At 41.2% G+C, this 20,788-nt stretch overlaps 1 protein-coding gene and 1 long non-coding RNA gene across 3 annotated transcripts in view; one reads left to right on the top strand and one right to left on the bottom strand.

Moving 5' to 3' along the window:
* The window catches only part of LOC148508848 (uncharacterized), a 23,571-nt gene extending 13,168 nt beyond the window's left edge, over positions 1–10,403 (top strand). For both annotated transcript variants that reach the window (XR_015869537.1, XR_015869536.1), the window contains exons 3-4: positions 4,797–4,974; positions 10,101–10,403. This is a non-coding gene — a long non-coding RNA (uncharacterized LOC148508848). The remainder of the gene's footprint in view (positions 1–4,796; positions 4,975–10,100) is intronic.
* On the bottom strand, positions 886–20,788 carry GCLM (glutamate-cysteine ligase modifier subunit). The gene is made up of 7 exons (XM_088443971.1): positions 20,511–20,788; positions 15,133–15,198; positions 10,071–10,155; positions 7,305–7,361; positions 4,851–5,053; positions 4,205–4,319; positions 886–1,477 (listed from the first exon to the last, which is right to left on the bottom strand). The coding sequence occupies exons 1-7, from the start codon at positions 20,637–20,639 to the stop codon at positions 1,305–1,307; spliced, it is 828 nt and encodes a 275-aa protein (XP_088300097.1). The 5' UTR covers positions 20,640–20,788; the 3' UTR covers positions 886–1,304.

Below are 20,788 nucleotides of genomic sequence, written 5' to 3'. Positions count from 1 at the left end.
TAAATAGACCCCTAAGTATGTTGACAAACTCGACGTCCTAGTATACCACACCCCATAAATACACACTCACATGTCCTTGAGGAATTGTTATGGGAACATAGAACATTATTTGAAATAAAGACATACAGAGGGCAAGAAAAGTTCCTGTCTACACCAAGCCCTGGGATACCAAACAGGATCCATTTTCAAATTAAGCACTGGGAGTGGCTGAGTGATCAGAGCACATGGAGGTGGCCCTATAACCACACACACAAGCAGACAGTGGTCATCTAGCAAAAAAAAAAAAAAAGAAAAAAAAAAAAGGACAACAAGATTTCTTTGACATGAAGCTGGCTTTAAAACCACACGCCAGTGACATCGTAGTAATTATTCCCAGCAAGTATAGGCTGTAATGGGAATAAAGTGAAAAACAAAGCCGTAAAAATTAAAAGCCATTTATAAAATAGTGGAAGACTTGTTTTCACTTCCCAGTCTTAATATTAAATTGTGAACAGAGATAAGCACAATACAATAAATCCTGACTAACCTTTAGAGTACAATGATTACATTGTATATAAAAGCAGTATTTACTGTATGTCTTCTAACATTATCTATAAAATGTAAAATTTGTTTACACTGAACCAACATTTGACTGGAAACTTAAAAACAAGGGCTGGATTGTACTGCCACAAAGACCCCATCCCCAGAAAACCCAGTAGAAAGTGCCAGCCCACTTACGCTATGACTGGGGGGGGTATCGTATGTGCATAATGGAGCTACTTCTATAAAAAGATATATAAAATTAACACAATTTTTAACAATCATTTTGGTATTACTTACCAAAATGTTGGCTTAATTCATTGTATTTGTAAAAAAAAAAAAAAAAAAATCCACAAATTCCCAGGATGAAATTTAACGATTTAACCCATTCTGTAACAAAGATACAGTAAACAGTCTTTTAAAATTCCAGACACCATGATTTAAATCTACGATAGGACACTTTTGTTAGGCAACTACTAATCACTTCACTTAAGAGATGCGTCACATAAGATGTTACAGTATAAACAAGCAACATGTAACACCCAGAACAAGGAAGAGACTGCCATTCTTAAACTTAAAACATTAAACAGAGGTACCTATTAATCTAAATAGCAACACAGTGGTCCCTCAGACAAGCGCTGATTGCTTAGATCTGTATCTCTTCTTCATCCATGCATAGATTCCAGTGTGTAAACATTGTTCTAGCCACAGGGGTAGCGAGTCACGCACAAATACAACTGTGTTTCTGATAAAACATGTCTGGTTTGTGTAGAAGTTCTGGGTCATTAATGGGGAGCTTTCCTCTTAGCCTGTACAATGTAACCTTTCGATTTTATGATCCCTCGTGTTTTAACAATTACAGAGTATCGCAAGATCCACTCTGGTGACCACCCGTCCACTTGAGTTCCTTGGACACCTTCTCTCAGAGCTTCTTGAAAAGTTTCTTCAGAGAGAATTTCTGTTAAAAGAATGTAGATTGAGAAATCAGATTAGAAAAAGTAACAAGTTTAGGTCACTAGTCAGGGGCATAACTAGATATTTGAAGGCCCCATAGCAAAAATTTGTGTGGGCCCATATGTACCACCCAATGGTGAAAAATTTATATAAACACATGTAACTTTGACAAGGAAGATGGGCTCCCTAAACTATGGGCCCCATAGCAGGTGCACCCCTTACACCAATGGTAGTTACACCTATGCCACTAGTCAACTGTAGTAAGTGGCTGCCTACTGCCCTCAGTAATAAATTGCTCTACAAGTGGATAGCCTTGCTGCCTCATAGCACGGTTTTCATGAATTTTATTCCAACCCGGGCCTTATCTGCAGAGTCAGAGTGGCCCACAGGGGAGAGGGAAAACACCCAGTGGACCCCACTGCTGGAGGGCCCTTCCATCTCCCTTGTGAGTGAGGTTCCAGACTAAGCATTGAATAATGCATGGTTACTCAATTAGAGGATCAATTACTTGGGAGAGAAGGATCTCAGACTGGGGGCTGGCATGGGCCCCTACTACTGCATTCACCCAGTGGGCCCTTCGTGCACCAGTTTAACATTGCTCATCGGTGTGGGGTTTGTATTCATTTCTTCCGGCCGTTCGTGTAAACTCACACAATCCAAAAAACATACTGGTAGGTTAATACGAGTGTCAAAATGTAACACTATTTTCTACTGGGGGCAGTACAAGGGGGGCGATATTACTACTGGGGGCAGTACCAGGGGGGGGGGGATGTTACTACTGGAGGCAGTACCAGGGGGGGGGATATTACTACCAGTGGCTGCTGCATTTCCTGCCCTAGGCTCATACTGGAGTCAATAAGTTTGACCAGTTTTTTGTGGTAAAATTAGGTACCTCAGCTTATATTCGGGTCGACTTACACTCGAGTGTATGTATATATGTAGTGTGTGTGTATATATATATCTCAAACAAATGATTGGATGGCACTCGTAGCTTTCATAACAATGAAAATAAAACGCTAAGACCAGCGTTTAATCCGTCAACGTTTCGAAGTATTAACTCCTTTATAAAGTCTTGATAAAGGAGTTAATACTTCGAAACGTTGACGGATTAAACGCTGGTCTTAGCGTTTTATTTTCATTGTTATGAAAGCTACGAATGCCATCCATTCATTTGATATCATTATTACCCAGGAAGGGCGCCGGGCATGTTGCGTATTTCTTATTTGGAGTGCCAGACAGAGTGGATCATTATATTTAGTTATATATATTTTATTTTTTTTTATTTTTTTTTTAGGGATAGATGGCTATGAAAAAGTGTCTTATGCTGGCCATACACGCTGCAATTATCGGGACGATCCGCCCGATATTGGCGGATCGCCGCGATAATTGTAGCGTGGGGGGGGGGGGGGGCACCGAGGGTTAAATATTGCTTGGTCGGGCATGCTGGATTGTCCAGCATGCCCGTCCGATGCAATATTTACCTGGTAACTGTCGGCCGCATCGGGCAGTGTATGCCCAGCGCGGCCGACAGACAGACATTTCCTGTGTTCCTTCCTACAGGGAAATGTGTCCTCCCCCGGGGGCGGAGCGCAGATGTCGGGCTATACACTGAGATTTCTCTCACAGTGTATGTCGCGGACATCTGCGGCTGGCAGCCGGCCAGATAAAATGTCTGTCGGTCTGACAGACATTTTATCTTGCCGTGTATGCCCAGCATAAGATGTTACCCAAAGTTATTGTGTATTGAAACAAAGAAAACATTTATTTAGCCAGGATTCATTATTTTTGGCCACTGTTACATCAGAGAGCAACAGGTTTCAATATGTCCATAGGTTTTCTAGACAGATCTGTAGCCAAATAAGTGAAATAAAAAACAGGCTATTTTCCATCTGAAAATTGATGGCCTTAGCATTGCTAGGTGAGCTGGCCTTCATCTGTACCCATTATCAATGCACCCTAGCTGCAAAATCTAGTAGTCCCAAATAGCTATTATATTGAGCAATACGTATTCAACTAAATAATCCATTACTACTCTGCAGCAGTCCAATACCGTGGCATGATACAGTCCATCTTAATTTGTTCATATGGCAGGAAGCTATAAGGCCTGATTCAGAGCTGTACCCAATGCCAATATTTACAGAGTTGATAGATTAACTGTAAACTGTATGCGCCTATATCGCCCTATGCACGTGTCAATATACATTACTGATGTCGCTTCCAGTGAGGATTTATTGGCAAAGTGATTAACAGTCCAGGTTCAGTAACAAGGGAGAGGCGGTAAAAACGCAGGTGTGTCGCGACAGTTTTGGGAGGGTGTTACAGGCTGCGTCTGAACCCTCACGCAGTAAACATGGCGCTGGAGTCTCAGTACATGCTCCCATTTTGTGCGACCATAGGAGGAAGATCAAAAGATCTGCGACCGATGCTGCTTCTTTGTACGCACCTGCTTGGATCTGCTAAGCCGCTGGTGGGCGTCTCAATACACCACCTGCTACATTTGCCTATCGTCTGACAGTAGCTGCAAACACAATGTGCAGCTGTGGTGGCATTAGTGTGCGTCCCTGAACCAGGCCCTATAATCAGCTCGTATTCTCAATCGCATCTGTGGTCATCAGGCACACTGCCTCAGCCCCATAAAAATCGTTCATTTGGCCTAAGCTCTAGAAAACCAGATCTGTGCAGAGACACACACACACACACACACACACACTAATCATGATTGCTCAGTTACCTTTGGAATCACTGTGTGTTAATAACTGAATATCAAACTGCTTTGCAAAAGCAGTTAGATCTGGAGGCATTATGCAGCATGATGCAAGATTCACTTGGTTACTATTTGGCTTGACCTGCAAAAGATATGGAAAACATTTAGCATACACGTACAGTCATCATTCTTACCTACAGTAGCTCATATAGAATAGTATTAACAGCTACTGCTGCTTGGTTGTGAGAAACAAAGCCATGCAGTAGCTGGGAATAAAAAGGTTACGGTCTAGCTTCAAAAAGGTGACAAAGCCGTGGCATTTATCCTCAATCTCCGTACCAGTGTGTATTCTGTACAGGAACTCTTGCAGCTCACATTATTGTAGTACACTGATGAGCAACACAGGACAATTTTACTCCACCCAAAAGGTTTCTGGCTGCCAGTTAAATAATCTCAAAGTCTGGCAACACTTGATTCATTTAATTCATTGTGTTTCTTTTAATACCAAATGTATTGTACTGTAATTGCCAACGTACAAGAAAGAACATGCCCTGGTATAGAGAGTGGCAGGGGCTGTAACGTAACTGGCTGCTTAACTCCACATATTCATTTATTGCAGTGTACTCAAAACTAAAGAAACCGGTCCCATCTTAGCCCTGATGCTGCACCTCACCTGTGCCCAGAGGTAAAGCTGTTCCAAGAGTGGTTTATCTAAATCTGATGTTCCTATTGCAACAACTTTATTGTCCTGGACAAGTCGTTCCAGCTCCCTCCAGTAAGGCTGTAAATGCTCCAAGGTGAGAATGACTCCATCTTCCAGAGGGGGTGGTGCAATGATCACAGAATCTAATTGGGCCACAGCCAGGGTGGAACATGCTACAGGAAAAACAATAAAATTAAAACGTGATTAGATTATCAGACAGTGGAATAACACGGAAGTTTAACAGTCATAACTGCAGAGGTGCAAAATACACATGTGCAGTTTGCTGGGCCTCCTAAAGCTTTTGGTATTTGGAGAGGAACGTTAAATAGGAGGCATCTTATGCAATTGTTTTGTTTTTTAGTACATAATTTCACCAGATTTCAGGTTATTGCGCACACAGCACACCATGGCAGCTACTAGCCTGCAGTTTTATTTAATCAAAATAATACTACCAGCTACAGCGTGCAGAAAAGCTGACACACACGACTAAACAAGCTACCAACGCTGTTTACAAGTAACTTTCAGAGTTAAACATTAAACTGTTTACACACTGGAAATACCCACCTTGGAAATGTCTGTGATTTAATCATAAACTCTTACAAAGATTACATTTTATTAACTGGAGAAGTCCAAAGCACTGATGACAGTTTGGCACACACACGTCTGGAGCAACATGTGTTGATAAAATGTTATATATATGATGTACAGAAATTTCTCAATTTTTAAAGAGAAAAAAACAAAACAAAAAAACAAAAGAAAAACGCACTTTTTTTATTGGTCACAGTTAGAAATCATTATTTTCCCGGCAGGCATTTGCTTTCTGTATTTGCATACAAAGTGCAAGCTGCTTTTCAAGTCAAAACGTAAAAAACATCTCATGCAAAGTCAGATGAGGACACACATAGTTCACGCCCTATGAACAAAACAAATATGCTCCAACTAAAGCCTGAACAACAGACACAGCCAAACAGATTCCTAGCAGTTCAGCTGCAGAGTTTTATCCACAGGACTACACAGAGCGGTGGAGATTGTGTGCCTCCATAGTGCTTACTTCTAAATCACAACATTAATTCAATATTAAGTACAATATCCACCCTCAGTCTATGGTGAAAACAAAATGGCAACCTGGCACCTGTGACTGACTCAGCCTTGTGTACGTTAGTAAATAGATGACCATCATGGAACCCGTAGCCCAGCAACTCTAGCAGTGCCAAAAGTTTCTCATTCCTGTTTGATGGGGTTACTAGGAAACTGCTTAAACCTTTGTTCCCAACTTGGCATCGGGTTACACGAGGGCTCAATAAACACCCTAATTTGCAGACCTCTTTGGCAGCAGGAAGGGTTATGGAATCTGAACTTGTATACAGTATTGACAGCATATGTTTACTAATCTGTTGTGTTCACCGAGCCTTTAGTGCTGGAGCCAACCTCATGGCCTGCCAAATAGCCGTTTATTTTCAATGTGGTGTATGTACATCACCACACCCAGATCTAGATCTATGAACACTAGGGTTTAAGTGAAAAAAACAGTCCAGGTTCAAATGAGGTCAAGCCTGCAGCTCTGTTTTTACAGCACAAAGGAAAGCATCCAAAATAAGAACCCTTTAGCTTTACTTAGGAGTGCGTCCATTGAAAACTGGGAGTAAATAGTCAATCACGAGCTTTGTTGAACATTGAGCTAAACTCAAAACCCATCTAGACAAAGAAAACAACCACAAATGAGAAGACAGCGGAGCCTGTTTCCTATGCGTTATGTACAGACCTCTTGACCAGAAGGAACTTTCCCTACATTATGACCTTATTGTACTAAGGGGCATATGTATCAAAGCTTGATGTGAGATAAAATTGTGAAATATATATCACCAACCAATCAGCTCCAAACTAACATTTCTTAAACACAGCCTTCAAAATGTAAGTTAGAAGCTGATTGGTTGGTGATATATATCTCACATCAAGCTTTGATACATATGCCCCTTTATCAGACTTCAAAAGATACAAAGAGCAGGAGACTGCCTAATAGGGTATCTCCCACTTGGTTACTAAACGAGTGTGAACTCCAATGTCTCAACAAATTGCCATGCAAACATATTCGAGAGGGGCACTACTTGGAGATATTTGCTCTTTCATGAGAGGTGGTATTTTATACCTTAAAGACCAGACCATAGTTTAGCAGTGTGTTCATTATCAAATAATCATTTAACGGCTTTGTGGACTATCATATTGCATTTCATTATCGTCGGTTCATTATGCAAGTAAAACATATACACTACTTCATATTTTTAGCAAGGAGATTCCTTCGGTTCCCATAGTGCCACCGCTGATGCATACAATGTAAATATATATGGGCAGCAGGCACAGTACCCTTAATCAGGAGAGAGGCCACTTTTCAAAACAATGCTTGGTTAGTTTTCTTAATGGACTCACCCATGTCTACAGCATGCCTGATGGATGAAAGAGCAGAACCCACGACAAACAGCTTTACTGTAGAGAGAAATAAAACATTGGTTAGATATAATGCTACATATACAATATAAAATGATCTATGTAGCCAGTGACTAGCTTTGTAAGGCTTATAATATAGTAATATGATAAATATTACAGTGCATGTACCAAAACCATGTTCTATGTGAATGCACCGGTGTGGCAAACAGCTTATTGCCAATGGCAGAGATTCCCAGGTAGTTTGAGAAGGGTTTATGACACTTTCAATGTACGTATTATATAGTATATACACCGTGCAAAAAAAATAAAATTATTTACAACTCAGGGCCGAAACTAGGATTTTTGTCACCAGGGGCAAGACAATAATCTGGCGTCCCCCCCTGGTAATTCCCCCTGCAGCAGTGCCCCTATAGTAATGTCCCCTGAAGTAATGCCCATATAATAATGCCCCCATAGTAATGCCCCATATGTTAATACCCCCATAGTAATGCCCCTGTAGAGCCCATGCTCCCATATTAATGCCCTTGTGGTAATGCCCATGCCCCCATAATAATGCCCCTGTAGTAATTCCCATGCCCCCATAATAATGCACCTGTGGTAATGCCTCTGTAGTTCCCATGCCCCAATAGTAATGCCCCTGTAGTGTTCATGCCCCTGTAGTGCTCATGCCACAATAGTAATGCTCCTGTAGTGCTCATGCCCCTGTAGTGCCCATACCCCAATAGTAATGCCCATGCCCCCATAGTAATGCCCCTGTGGTAATTCCCATGCCCCCATAATAATGCCCCTGTAGTGCTCATGCCCCATTAGTAATGCCCATGCCCCCATAGTAATGCCCCTGTGGTAATGCCTATGCCCCCATAATAATACCACTGTGGTAATGCCCATGCCCCCATAGTAATGCCCCTGTGGTAATGCCCATGCCCCCATAGTAATGCCCCTGTGATAATGCCCATGCCCCCGTGATAATGCCCATGCCCCCATAATAATGCCCATGCCCCCATAATAATGCCCCTGTAGTGCAGCTTATTATTATTAAAAAAAAAAAATACTTACCTTGAACCCTGCTCCTGCATCCAGCGTCGCGTCCGGTCCGCTGGCTGCTCCTCGGAACTATGGGGGAGACGTCATGATGTCTCCCCCATAGTGCCCGTGGAGAGAGCTGGAAGCTGGAGTTCGGGAGAGAACTCCAGCCTCCGGCTATACCGCGTCGCTGCAGAGAAGGAGCCGGGCGCCCGCTGGTAATAATTATTACCAGCGGACGTCCGGCTTGGAGCCTCTCTGCAGAGCCGGGCTGGAGGTCACTGGCACCGGGTACAGCGGCGCACCCGGTGCACATGCACCTCCAGCCCCCCCCTAGTTGCGGCCCTGTACAACTGAACATATTTCACATTTTTATTTTTGCAAGAAAAACCACCAAATTAAGAACTCTTTAAACAAAGTTACTAGAAAGGAGTAATAGGAAATTAGAAATAAATTTGTATCGTATTTGGAATTTCAATTCAAATCAGCACTGGGGTAATGTACAACACAACAATCCCTAGGTCTTACAGCATGGGAGAAATATAAAATGAATTAGAGGAAAAAAAAAAGCCTATTGCAATCGCATTAAGGTTCGGAGTCGGATGCAGCACCATCCATGCAAATGCCTCTACTAAGCCCTTCCCTGGTATATATCCATGCGTATGAATGCACAATGACTGAGGTGCTCACTCACAGCGTATGTAGACAATACATTTATCGACTGGGGCGTCCTTAGATGCACCATCGAAACTTGCACCAGCCTATGGCAGGTGCAGTTTCTCTGTCCGCATACGGCCTCCCATGTGAGCGGTCAAGCATCTGTGTACACAACCACATTCACGCCCGCGACATTCCCATAACACGCCAATAAGATGGACCATATCCATGCGTGTGCTAAGACACCTCCTTGTTAATGCCAGGAAAGCCCACTACATTTTCCATACACTTCTTCCTGCATGCGCCAAGCTTACAAGTGGGACTCTGTACGGACACATGCATGGTATGAATTAGATTCATGTGCAATAGCAAAAAAATAAATAAAAAATAAAAATCACTTCAGTGTCCCACATCAGCTAGAAAGAAAACTTGGCTGAACAAAAAACATGTACTTGCCTGAAAATCCACGTAGAAGCTACTGCATAGGCGTGGCAGAACGTCTTGTGGTCTGACAAGATTGAAGTAGAACTTTTTTTTTTGCCTGAATGCCAAGGGGTATGTATGGCACATATCAAACCTTGCAAATCTGCCAGATAACACCATACCTGGCAGGAAGTATGGCGATGCTTTCAGAGGCAGGAACTGGCCAACTTTGAACACTCAAAGGGAAGCTGGTATTTTAGGATGAGGTTCAGTGACAACACCCCAACAACACCCTGGAATGGCTTAAAAAAAAAAAAAAGAAGGATGTTCTTTGGTGGCCCACAGTGCTGACCTTAATCCATTCAGGGGTGGAGGGAGGCCCAACAATGAGTGTATAAAAATAAAAATTCCAAAAGAATTTCATGTATGATAAGGAAGATGAAGGTAATGCCGCAAACATGGCAGTTGCCAGTTTGGTTAGTAAAAATAAGAGATTGTATTTGCTCTCAGATTTAAGGCACAACCAATTACGCTGGCACTATAGTAAATCTTCATATATAAGCTGTCCAAGCTTGCAGGTTTAAAGCTGATACTCAACTCTCAACATATACAGTATTGCATAAACCATATATAGCTATTATTTACCTGACACTTTCATTTCCTCTCTTTCTTCAGGGTTTATGGTTTCCATGGCCTGGGTTACAGCACATTCCAGGGTACGCGGAGATTCCTATAGGACGCAAAGGAAAAAAAAAAAACATACTAATTTATGATAAACGCACCAAGTGCAAAAGATTGTGACAGTTTCCATAGGTATGTACATGACTGGAAGGGGACAGCTGACCTGGTGCCTGTGGCTATAGGTAGAGGACACATCTTTTCTGCCACAAGGGCTTGGTCACTGCACATTATAAGTCAGCGCCATTTACTGTGTATTTTTTTTTTATTCATTGAATTAAAAAAAGAGCTTTGTAACCATGCAAAGTTTATGTGGGTAAATGTATGGCAATGTGATGTAAAATGTGTTCCTTTTTGAACACAAGATCTTATAAAAAGTAGGATTTGGACACTTACCATTCTGAATTCAAACAAATAGATAAAAAATGTTCCATAAACATTTAAAAGCAGAATATTGGCCAAATAAGTGTGAGAAGGGCTGACTAGGTGGCAACAGTCATTAATAAGGTGGCAAGGTTTACACAGGACGAAAAAGAGTACATAGTAAACAGAGGGGTAGATTTACTAGCGGCGGCTTCAATAGTATTTCAGTTCTAGATTACCTGCTGAAATGCGTTGAGACACGACCGCTTGCTTAGAAAATTTCCCCCAGAGAGTCTCTAGCTGTGATGTGGCTATGTTATTTTACATAGTAATGTGTGGTGTGTTTAATGTTAACTGCTTGGAAAAGTTAATGCAAGTTTACAGTGCTCAGAATCAAATTGAAAAGAAAAACCATATACAAAAAAAAAACAAGCCTGAGAAAATGTCACAAAGTACATAAAACATACACCGTTTAAGTTGGAGATTGGACTGAAGAAGCAGCCAAAAATTCCTGTCAGCTAAACGTGCGCCAGGGATCGCTTTGGTAAAAACAACTGTCTGGTCCGAGACAAATCCCTGCACATATCAGCTATTCACCAGTGACATTGTCTTTCACTTAACAGTGTATTTTAGCACTACACTAACCCACACAGAATGTGCAGTTATTTTTATGTGGGCATCTAGAAAATGGCAGCTATTATTTTCCAGCTAATCAGTTTTACAGAGGCACTCAATACACAAATAGGTCTATGTTACACCAAAGAGCAGCTTCTAGCACATTGTTTTTGTATAAATGAAAGCAGCTTAATATACTTCATTAGGACCACATATTAAACTGTTTAGGTCTATCACATTCTCGTTTACCCTCCTGCAGCAGACGGACAGCAGAAGGGCGACTTTCTGCAACCCTGGTAGGCAGCAGTGTGACTAACCGGTGCACTTCTACAAGCCTACTTCTATTGGCAAATGCATATACAGGGGTATGAGCTATATACAGAGCAGCTCAGCACCCGTAGTATAAACTTCCTGACCTGTATCAGACCCATAAGGACACTGCCATAGAGACTTTGTGGGGGGAAGTAATATTCTACTAATCTTTACTTTTTTAAAAGAAGCTGAAATTTAATATCAGGTTAACCCTGAACCATGTATATTACCGCAATACCTGAAAGCTTAAGTCGTTACATTAGGAATATTACATTATGCAAAAAAAAAAAAGTGAGCAGGTGCACACTAATAATTATTACAATATTATGTCGCACTCTTCCAGCAATTATGAAACAGTCAGATAGAATCTGATTGCATGACCACAGTAGTTGGTTAGTGATAAGCCAACTCCAATTTCTACCTATACTTTAGATTCCCTCAGTGATGCCTGTGTGTTACCACTTCTACACATGCATATAAAGTCGAGAGTATTTTTCATATAATGTTGATGTTCTGAGCAGAATATAATGAAGTATTAGCATTGCTCAGTCTACATTTCTCCATTTAAGCCACATAGCATATTAGTTTCTTTTCCCCACTAGTGAATGTCACATATAGAGGTGAATACTAAGTAAAGTGTCGCTATACAGGGTTCATTCACTCAAGTTAATGTAATAAATAATTTCATTATACAATTCAATACATTGTACAAAGGCTGATGTGGGCAGTGATTACAGACACATTGCAGAAAGTCAGTCTAGACATGTGGTAAAGCAGAATCTTGATAAAGTGCTTTCCTGGGAGTAAGGTGCAGTTTCAGTCACAAGTATTTAATAAAGGAAAAGGTTGTTATTTGTAGAATTCTCCAATCTACAGCAAAAATAATGTGATTATCTTCAAAGGAAATAAGCTCCACAACATTCTGGCCACAGGTGTGGTAAAACAAATATGTGGTCCAGAATTCTTGCATAAGAGCAACCAAAGCCATGCAAATGTTAGAAGGAGCTGTCCTTGAATACTGCAGATCTATCCATGTACAGCAGAAGGGACACACAGAACGAGTTTGCAATTAACTTACCGTACCTTCAAATAGAATTGATCTAAGCTGGCTCTATGCTATCCTGCCAATTATGGCTAGAAGGAAGGTACAGCCAGGATCTGTGCTGCTAGCAAGGGTGTGCAGGCTAACTAGCAAACAATTCACCACCCCAGCACTTCATTTCCCCAAACACCTTTTTCCAACCTACTCCATCGCCCTCAAAGCAATACAGGTGCCCCTCAGAAAGCCAATGACCCAGCCCACAGTGTGCTCTATTTGCACTAACCCAGGTCCACTACAACTTCTATCATCAAACCCTTATTTTGGTACCCATACATCCAGCAGGGTTGGCATGAAAACCTCAAGTTCCTTCTACACATAGGGGCATTTTCAATTTGAGGTGAAAAGTCCGAGGTCTGACTTTTCGCCCTCATCGCCGTTTAACGAGGGGATAAAGTATCGGACGCGTGCCCACTTATCCCCGAATTCGATTAGGATCTGGCAAAAACGGGACCCGGCGGAAAGGTAAGTAGCGAAAAGTCCTGTCAGTTTTTGGGGAAATCATGCTATCACCCCCCAAAAGATGTCCTGACATGGGGAATCACTATGGGTACCCCCGATTTGGTCTGCTGAAGGTAGTCATGGTTTTTAAATAGGCATGGCAATTGCATAAATGTGGCTTTAAAATAAGTTGTGAAGAGTAGCACTTAGGGGTTTTTTTTTTGGGAAAAAATAACTAGTCCCATCAAATTTGGGGTACATGAAAATGGGTGCGAGCATATTAAGTCCCTAAAATTATTTTTTTTAGAATTCTTCAAAAATCCACCTGCCGTAACCTCCCGTATTCTAGAAAACACCTGCTGTATACTCGGGGACCCGACCTGAAGCTATTTCGCTAGTTTTGAAGTGTGTCCCCCAATTTTTATTTTTCGTCCCCAAAAAGAAAGTACCTTTTTTGGAGTGCCCTAAGGATTTTTTTTTTTAAAAAGAAGTTGACACACATTACATTCAGGGGACATTCCGAAGGCTGCAGGCTATGTTTTTTTATTCTGCACCCCTAAACCCCAATTCCGCTATTTTTTTTCGCCACCTAAGCAGTGGTGAAAACATATCCCTGTTTTTTTTTTACAAAGACTTTTCCCACCGGCGAAAAGTCTTTGTAATTGAATATGGGGATAATTGAAACAGTTGAAAATTACGTTTTCGCCTCAAATTGAATATGGCCCATAGTGCTACAAAACTGTTTCATCTCAGAGTGATGCTAAAAAAGGGACTTTCTTTTTTTAAATGAAACTAGGGGAGAAGACTTTAAATGCACATTTGATGAACTGTAACTGACTTGTAAAGACATGGAGGGAATGAACAGGGCGAGTCAGTGATCAAATGCAACAATACCATGTAGGCATTTGAGTGGAGGATCCTCTCTATATGTGGTCTTTGTATTTAGATTTGAAGCCTATCATCACTATCAGTGCTATTGGGGACCCTGCTCGTTGCACTGTAAGGTGCCTACACACATGGCGATATTTTACCCGATCTGGCCGATTCCAACACATTGGAACGGCAGATCGTGTAAAAATATGCCCAAATCGTGAGTCCCCACTCCCGATGCGAGTCCCCGCAGGTCGCACATCGCATCTTCAGATCTGTCGTGCTGTAGAGCAGATCTGACAATCTCCAGTCACGATGCACTGGATAGTTTAGGAGGCACGATAGATCGTGTGTCACATGGCAGCTTTTCAGGCCAAATTGTGCCCACGACTGCCGGGGAGCTCCCAGGGAGAGTTCAAGGAGAAATCGTACACATCGTGGGATTGTGAGCACATCGCTATGTGTGTAGGCACCTTGACTCTTGGTCTATGGCTGATCACTTGTCTCCATTCTCCTCCTCACATCATGGCACTGTCTCCCTCCCTTGCATTGCATCAGTCGGAAATCTTTAGAACTGGTTCTTGTTGTGTAGAATTTGCTGGCACAGCGTTTTATAATTCCCAACTGTGATAAGAGCCACAATATATCCTCCATTATGTTGTCACCATGGCATCTGGTGACTGATCGTGCTCGACTCAGGACACAGCGTTATTAAACGCTGTGTGTGAGCTCTACCAGCTAATCCTAACAGTTCCCGGACGATGCATTAACAGCACTCTGTCATGTACAGGACATGTCCCAGTCAGCATAAGCATTTTTCTCGGTCTTGAATTGGTCCAGCACTACGTTATACTGTAGGTCAATGAAAACTGCACTAAAAATAGGATGTATGAATTAAACATTTGTTGTTAAAATGCCAGGAGACATTGCAGCACCAGTGAGAATAAGCAGTCTGGAATTACTGCTGAAGGGGGCATCATATGGTAGAATGTTTCCAGATAAGGGCAATGTTTATAAGCACTGTGTCACTGCGGTGGGTTAAGGTGAAGGGTAAAATGCTCCTCCCCAAATCGCACAGGAGCAACCCAACTATGACGATGGTGCATGCATGTTATCTACTATGTTGTATAGAGCTCTGGTAAACCTTCACGAGCAAGAGTGCTACAGTGGCAGATTATGGTATACCCGAATATAACCAGCAGGAAAAAAAATAACATTAAAGCCTCTAACTTCTACATCTCAGAGTTTGGTCACTATGACTTTGAATAAAAGCAGACATTGTCCTAGATTTTATACATGCAAAAGGGATTAAAGATAATCAATAATTACCTGTACAAGCTCCGGGTTAATCTTCAAGCTCCATTCATTTAGAGTTGTTCTTATGCAATCACCCAACTGTAAAGAAATATATTTTATTACAATCAAAACATGATATCAGTTATCAACTTAGACAGCTTAATCAGCACATGTGGTGAATGCAATCCACTTATCATCGTAATAATCTTTTGCTGTAACATCCCTGCAACAACAAACTGAAAACCTCAAAACAGGATATATAGAGAGGGTGGTTATACACATCCGGTATATGGTGAAAAGCGAGAGTAATATATTTGAATATTGACAATATGATCCCACTCTTTTCAGGGTATTCAATTCCCAACATTGACGTGCTGTGCCATAGCGGAACAACACATCGCGTCCTGACAGAATCACAAGTTTTCCCGTCCAGCCACGGGAGAAGCGAGGGAAACTTGCGCTTTCAGCACTAGTGTATATGGCCCAATATGTGCGCAGCCAGGCATTGCCGCGAGGCTCAGAGGCACATCACTTTGAAATTAAGCTTCCCCCTTGTGACCACTTGCTTTCATTTTTGATTACAAAAGGATCACTTGAAGGGAGTCCAAACCATAGCTCGTCTAAGGTCAAGGGCAAGATACTGGTTGGAGGGGCTTCAGATTGCAAAAGTTCAAAGCACAATTCAATACAAGTCACATTATTTACATTTAATCACTCCTTAACTAGAATGGAGTAATGCAGGTTGCTAGTTACTATCACATAAACACTCACATGCTATGGAAGCATGATTATTGGGATCATTACTGAATTTATGGACAGGAAATGGCAGCGATTAAGCACCACTTATCTGTGGTAATAAGAGAAAGTACTCCTCTAATACTATAGTAAGAATTCATGGGAGAGCTCCCACGTGCCAAGGAGCAGAAAACGGTGCATGCTCCTGCCTTTGCCAAATAAGAAAGACTGCCAGGTATATTTTAACTACAGTGGTGGCCAGAATTTTTTCCCCTTTATCTTGAAATTCTAAATATTTGTTATTATATTTAGAAACCAAGTGCCTCAAAGTTATATAATTATCTTCACTGTACTGTGCAAATAGAAGTGTCTTAGTAGGCAAGATGGTAAGAAATGAGGGTCACGCTGAACATTCATCCCATAGTTTTTGCTTCTTGTATCTGGTAAACATACAAAACAAGAGAATGAGGCATCGATGACTAATGTAACGCTAAACGCCTTCATTCAGAAATAACTGAAGCCCAAAATAAAACATATGGCCGATTACACTACTACCTCATAAATAAAACACATGTCCTAAATGATAAATACAAATATGCACAGTAATCTACCACCCAGTTTGCAACACATTTTTACATGCTGCTTTGTGTTCACTTTTTTTTGAAAGTTGTATATGAAACAGGGAACTGAAAATATTGAGTAATTTTAAGTCTTTGGACACCCATATGTTTGCCTAGATATTTTACCTCTTGTTGTGTAACAGGGTTTATAATTTATGTTGGCATAGACTACATCACATGGACGGTAAACACAGGGGTAAAGTACACAAAGAACCTGACTTCTCTGAGGCTCAAGACAGTTTGAGAAAGGAATCTGTAATCTCATAAGAACTAAAAATAATATCTCCATTCATACAATGGAATTCACTAACTGCTGACTATATCACTGAGGCACATAGTGCCTCATGCCTCAGTAATGTTTCCAGTTCTAGCAAATTAGTATGCTCCATTGGTCAAACACATCGGCTGCATCTACTATTATGTTGGTAACAGATCCACTTTAAAATGTTGTACATGAAACATTGCTGGAACACTGATATATAAACAATAACATCAATTATTACTATATACTCATTACCATTTGTCAGTTTGTTTGTTAATGTGGATGATACTCTTGTACAGTACAGCGATAGATTGATAAACAGACTGCAGCAACAAGACCATTTTTTTTTGGTGCTAGCCTACATTTAATACTGATTTATAGGTTGGCGGAGCACGTGGGAGGACCTCCTGAAAACATGGCAGCGTGCAACTTCTAAAAACAATTCTGTAAATTTAGATTTCTCAAGAAAAGACACCACAGCTCATGATAAGTCACTGGGCAACATACCAAATGATTCTGAGTGTTCTTTTTTTAACTGGATACCTTACAAATACAAGCTTTTGTTCATTTGTAATTTTGAACAAAGTTAAATGTTAGGTTATGGTGCACCTTATACGAATTCAGTCAAGAAATATAATTGAGGCTGCTAAGGGTGCCACCTACACGGACTATTTTCTTTGAGCCCAAGTGGGCTTCCCCCCAAATTACTATATCCTTCCACAAACCAGAGACTACTAGTCTGACTAATCGGGCCAGAGGATATGGGTGTGCCGCCAGACAGTATATTAGATTGTAAGTAAGCAGACGCTGAAACGCCTGAATAATGGTCTTGGATTGTGCAGTATATGCCAACAAGCAATATATCTTGGTTTATATATTCTGCAGGAATTATGCCTATTTTCTTTACATGTTATGCTAGGAAGGATTCTAGTTACTATGAAAATCAACACAACATGGAGGTACATACTATTTTTGTATATTTTAGTGCTACAGAATATGCTGGTGCTATGTAAGTAACGGAGAACAACAACTTATTGCACAGTTACAGTATCCCTTAGTTTATGTAGCCTACCTACTTGTGATCTAAGGACTTCCTCAGAAATAAGAGGAAGGAGGCCAGAGGTTGTCAAAGGAGAACATAGGCTGCCTATGTCTGCCTCATATAGAGAAGTTTTTATTTGTTTTGTGCAAACATTGTCAAGAGTAGGATACGGGTAGCCACATGATTGGAAGAGGTATCTAAAAATGTACTATTTAACAAAAAACAAAAAGTTTTCACACAATACATGAAACACTTCAAAATTTTGTTATTTAAGTCAAAAGTATGTGTTAACATTAGTTGATTTAAAAAAATCCACCAAAAAAACATTTAAATAAAAGTCTAATTGCTAATTTAATAGTAAATAAATTGATTATTTGGGCAAACAATAGCCCTTTTGTTGCCAGGCATCCTTGCGAAAATTATAACCCAGGAGGCCTCAGAATTTGCTAGAAAATAGAAATATTGCCGACTGTCGCTTTGTGGGAAAGTTTCTATACAAGTGACTTGCAGAAATGATGCTCTAATAATACACGGACGTAATATTTGTGTAAACCTCTAACATTCCTAGTTAGAAATACAATACAACAAAAATTGTTTTTCAGAAAATCACAAGAGCTGACCCTGTATTGACTTGCACAATTATTTGCGAATAAGGTCTGGGACTCTTGTATTGATTTTTGTTAGCAATTGTATATACAGTACACTAATGGGTAAGATCAGAATCATAAATGATAAATCCAGTCTAGAAACGCTGATAATATTAACAGCCTAACAGATGTGACTCAGAAGTCTAAAAGCAGCAAGTCATCCTGGATTGACAAAGTAATGAAGGGAGTGAAAATAAACATTGTACGCTATCAAATGCTGCCTACATGTTATACTGCATATTCCACAGGAATTGCGGTCAAAATGCTGACGGCCGGGAAGCTGTGACTAAATCCCGGCGTCTAAATTCACAACGCGGGACTAAAGACAGGCGTCGAAATCACGATGGCCGTCTAGATCCCAACACCGGAATCTAACAGGCGTCGAAATCACGATGGCCGTCTAGATCCCAACACCGGAATCTAGACAGAGTGCTTCCCGAATGAAGGAAAGCCGGCCACTGTTAGCGCTTAGCCGTGGGGGGGGGGTTGGTGTTGAGAGGGGTGAGAGGGTTAGGCACCCCCAGGGGGGACTTAGGGTTACGTGTAGGGTGCGGGTGGAGGTTAAGGTTAGGCACCACCGTGGGAGGGTTAGGTTTAGGGTGCGGGGAGGGCGGTTAGGTTTGGGCACCACTAAGGGAGGATTAGGGTTGGGGGGGGGGGGGGGAAGAGGTGAGGGTTAGGGTACTTACCGGCCCCAGTCGGGATTTTCAGCGTTCGGGCTCGCGGTGTCAGTATTTAGTCAGACAGCTTTCCAGACGTTGCATTTCATACCTGACCCATTCCACTTGCTGTATATCAGTTTACAGTGTTTATGCTTATGTCACAGGTTCCTGGGGCAAGTATTCCTACATAGCAGGATTTTTTGCATTTTTAACTCTGCTGATTACTGACATTTCTGAAGGCACAAGATCAGGAAGTGCTATAATTTCCCTTTAAAATGCAGCAAAGCCAGTTCATTATACAGTAAATTAATAAACACAGTATGAATAAGACATTCAAAGTGTAAACTAGTGCCCTCAAGGTAACAGGCTTTTGTTAATAGAAGACCTTTGTAAAAACAGTACAATAGTACCTGATACATTCCAATAAATGATATAATCACCAGGACATTATGAAAGTATTGATAAAACCAGATATGCACTTTTGTTAGTTGGGTTTTACAGCTTGCAAATACTTAGAATTTAATTATATCGATAACTATTTACTTCCCGTTTCTAAAATATACACTGTATACATGCCGGACAAATAACACTAACACAGACTACTTACATTATGAACTAAAAAACAACATTCAATCTTTAGGTGACATGACTGGAGATATATATATATATATATATATATATATATATATATATATATATATATATATATATATATATATTTTTTTTTTTTCCCCCATGATAAAGTTTCCAGTACTGAAATTCCACCAATGGCTACACATCTTGGATACAGTGATTATGCCTATTGCCGAGTCTCTGCTTTATGGGGGCTCCCACCAGTAAACATAATTTTGTTGCAATGTGCTATGTAATGAGCTCAGTCCTGCCTATAAAAACTAAAGTTTAGGATCAATTTACCAGGAGCCACCCACCACAGTGGTTACTGTACCAGGCATGCACAGGGAGAGACCGCAGTGTGTGTTCCCTGGCAGATGGCATCATCCTTATGCTAATGTGTACATATTATATAACATGTACATGGCTCCTCGCTCTCTTGCATGGCTCTTTACAGCACATAGCTATATGACACTGCAGCACATGTGGCTGCACTTCATACCAGTTCGCTTCAGGTAGTGATCACTATGACTGGAAATAATTATAGTAACATGTGCAGAGAGAACAGAAGGTGGTAGAATGCTCCAGTGACATACAAATCTCTACCAACTAAAAGTAACAAGCAAATCAGCCCACAGCAGGGAGATGACCCACTGTCCTACAAAGTATCACTGGCATGCAACCTAGTTCTTATCCCTATATAATCGTATTGATTATCAATGACATTAATAAACAGACATGAATAACTAGAATTATATTGCAATGCTAAAGGCCACACACTGTGATGATGTAGTCAGTATACATTACAACTGCCTGGAGTACAGCACTCACCTCCTCACTGGGGGAGATTGGGCACCGCTTCTTCAGGCGACCCCAGTTCATGAGGTTGCCGGTGTGCAGGTTGAGAGTGTGGGCTTTACCCAGCAGAGTCATGGCCGCGCCGCTGTCGGTGGTGCTCATGTCCCGGCAGATGATGGGGATACACCTCCTCGCTCAGCGGACGAGAAGCAGCTACTGAAGCGGCAGCAGCTGCCGGGATCTGCTATAAAGCTGCAGCACGATGACTCGGCACAAGCCCAGCGCTACACACACAGCAGAAGTGCTGAGTA

This window comes from Taudactylus pleione, unplaced genomic scaffold, assembly GCF_031769625.1.
Source record: "Taudactylus pleione unplaced genomic scaffold, aTauple2 ptg000341l, whole genome shotgun sequence".
NCBI lineage: Eukaryota > Metazoa > Chordata > Amphibia > Anura > Myobatrachidae > Taudactylus > Taudactylus pleione.
The sequence above is the reverse complement of the archived record's forward strand: the minus strand, read 5'-3'. Positions and strand labels throughout refer to the sequence as shown.

Excerpts from the sequence above, each read along its gene's own strand:
- GCLM (XM_088443971.1), bottom strand. The coding sequence starts at position 20,639 with ATGAGCACCACCGACAGCGGCGCGGCCATGACTCTGCTGGGTAAAGCC. Across the intron at positions 10,156-15,132 it reads TTAACCCGGAGCTTGTACAG|GAATCTCCGCGTACCCTGGA; the intron begins GTAATTATTGAT and ends TGCGTCCTATAG. Across the intron at positions 4,320-4,850 it reads AGCTTTACCTCTGGGCACAG|GTCAAGCCAAATAGTAACCA; the intron begins GTGAGGTGCAGC and ends TATCTTTTGCAG.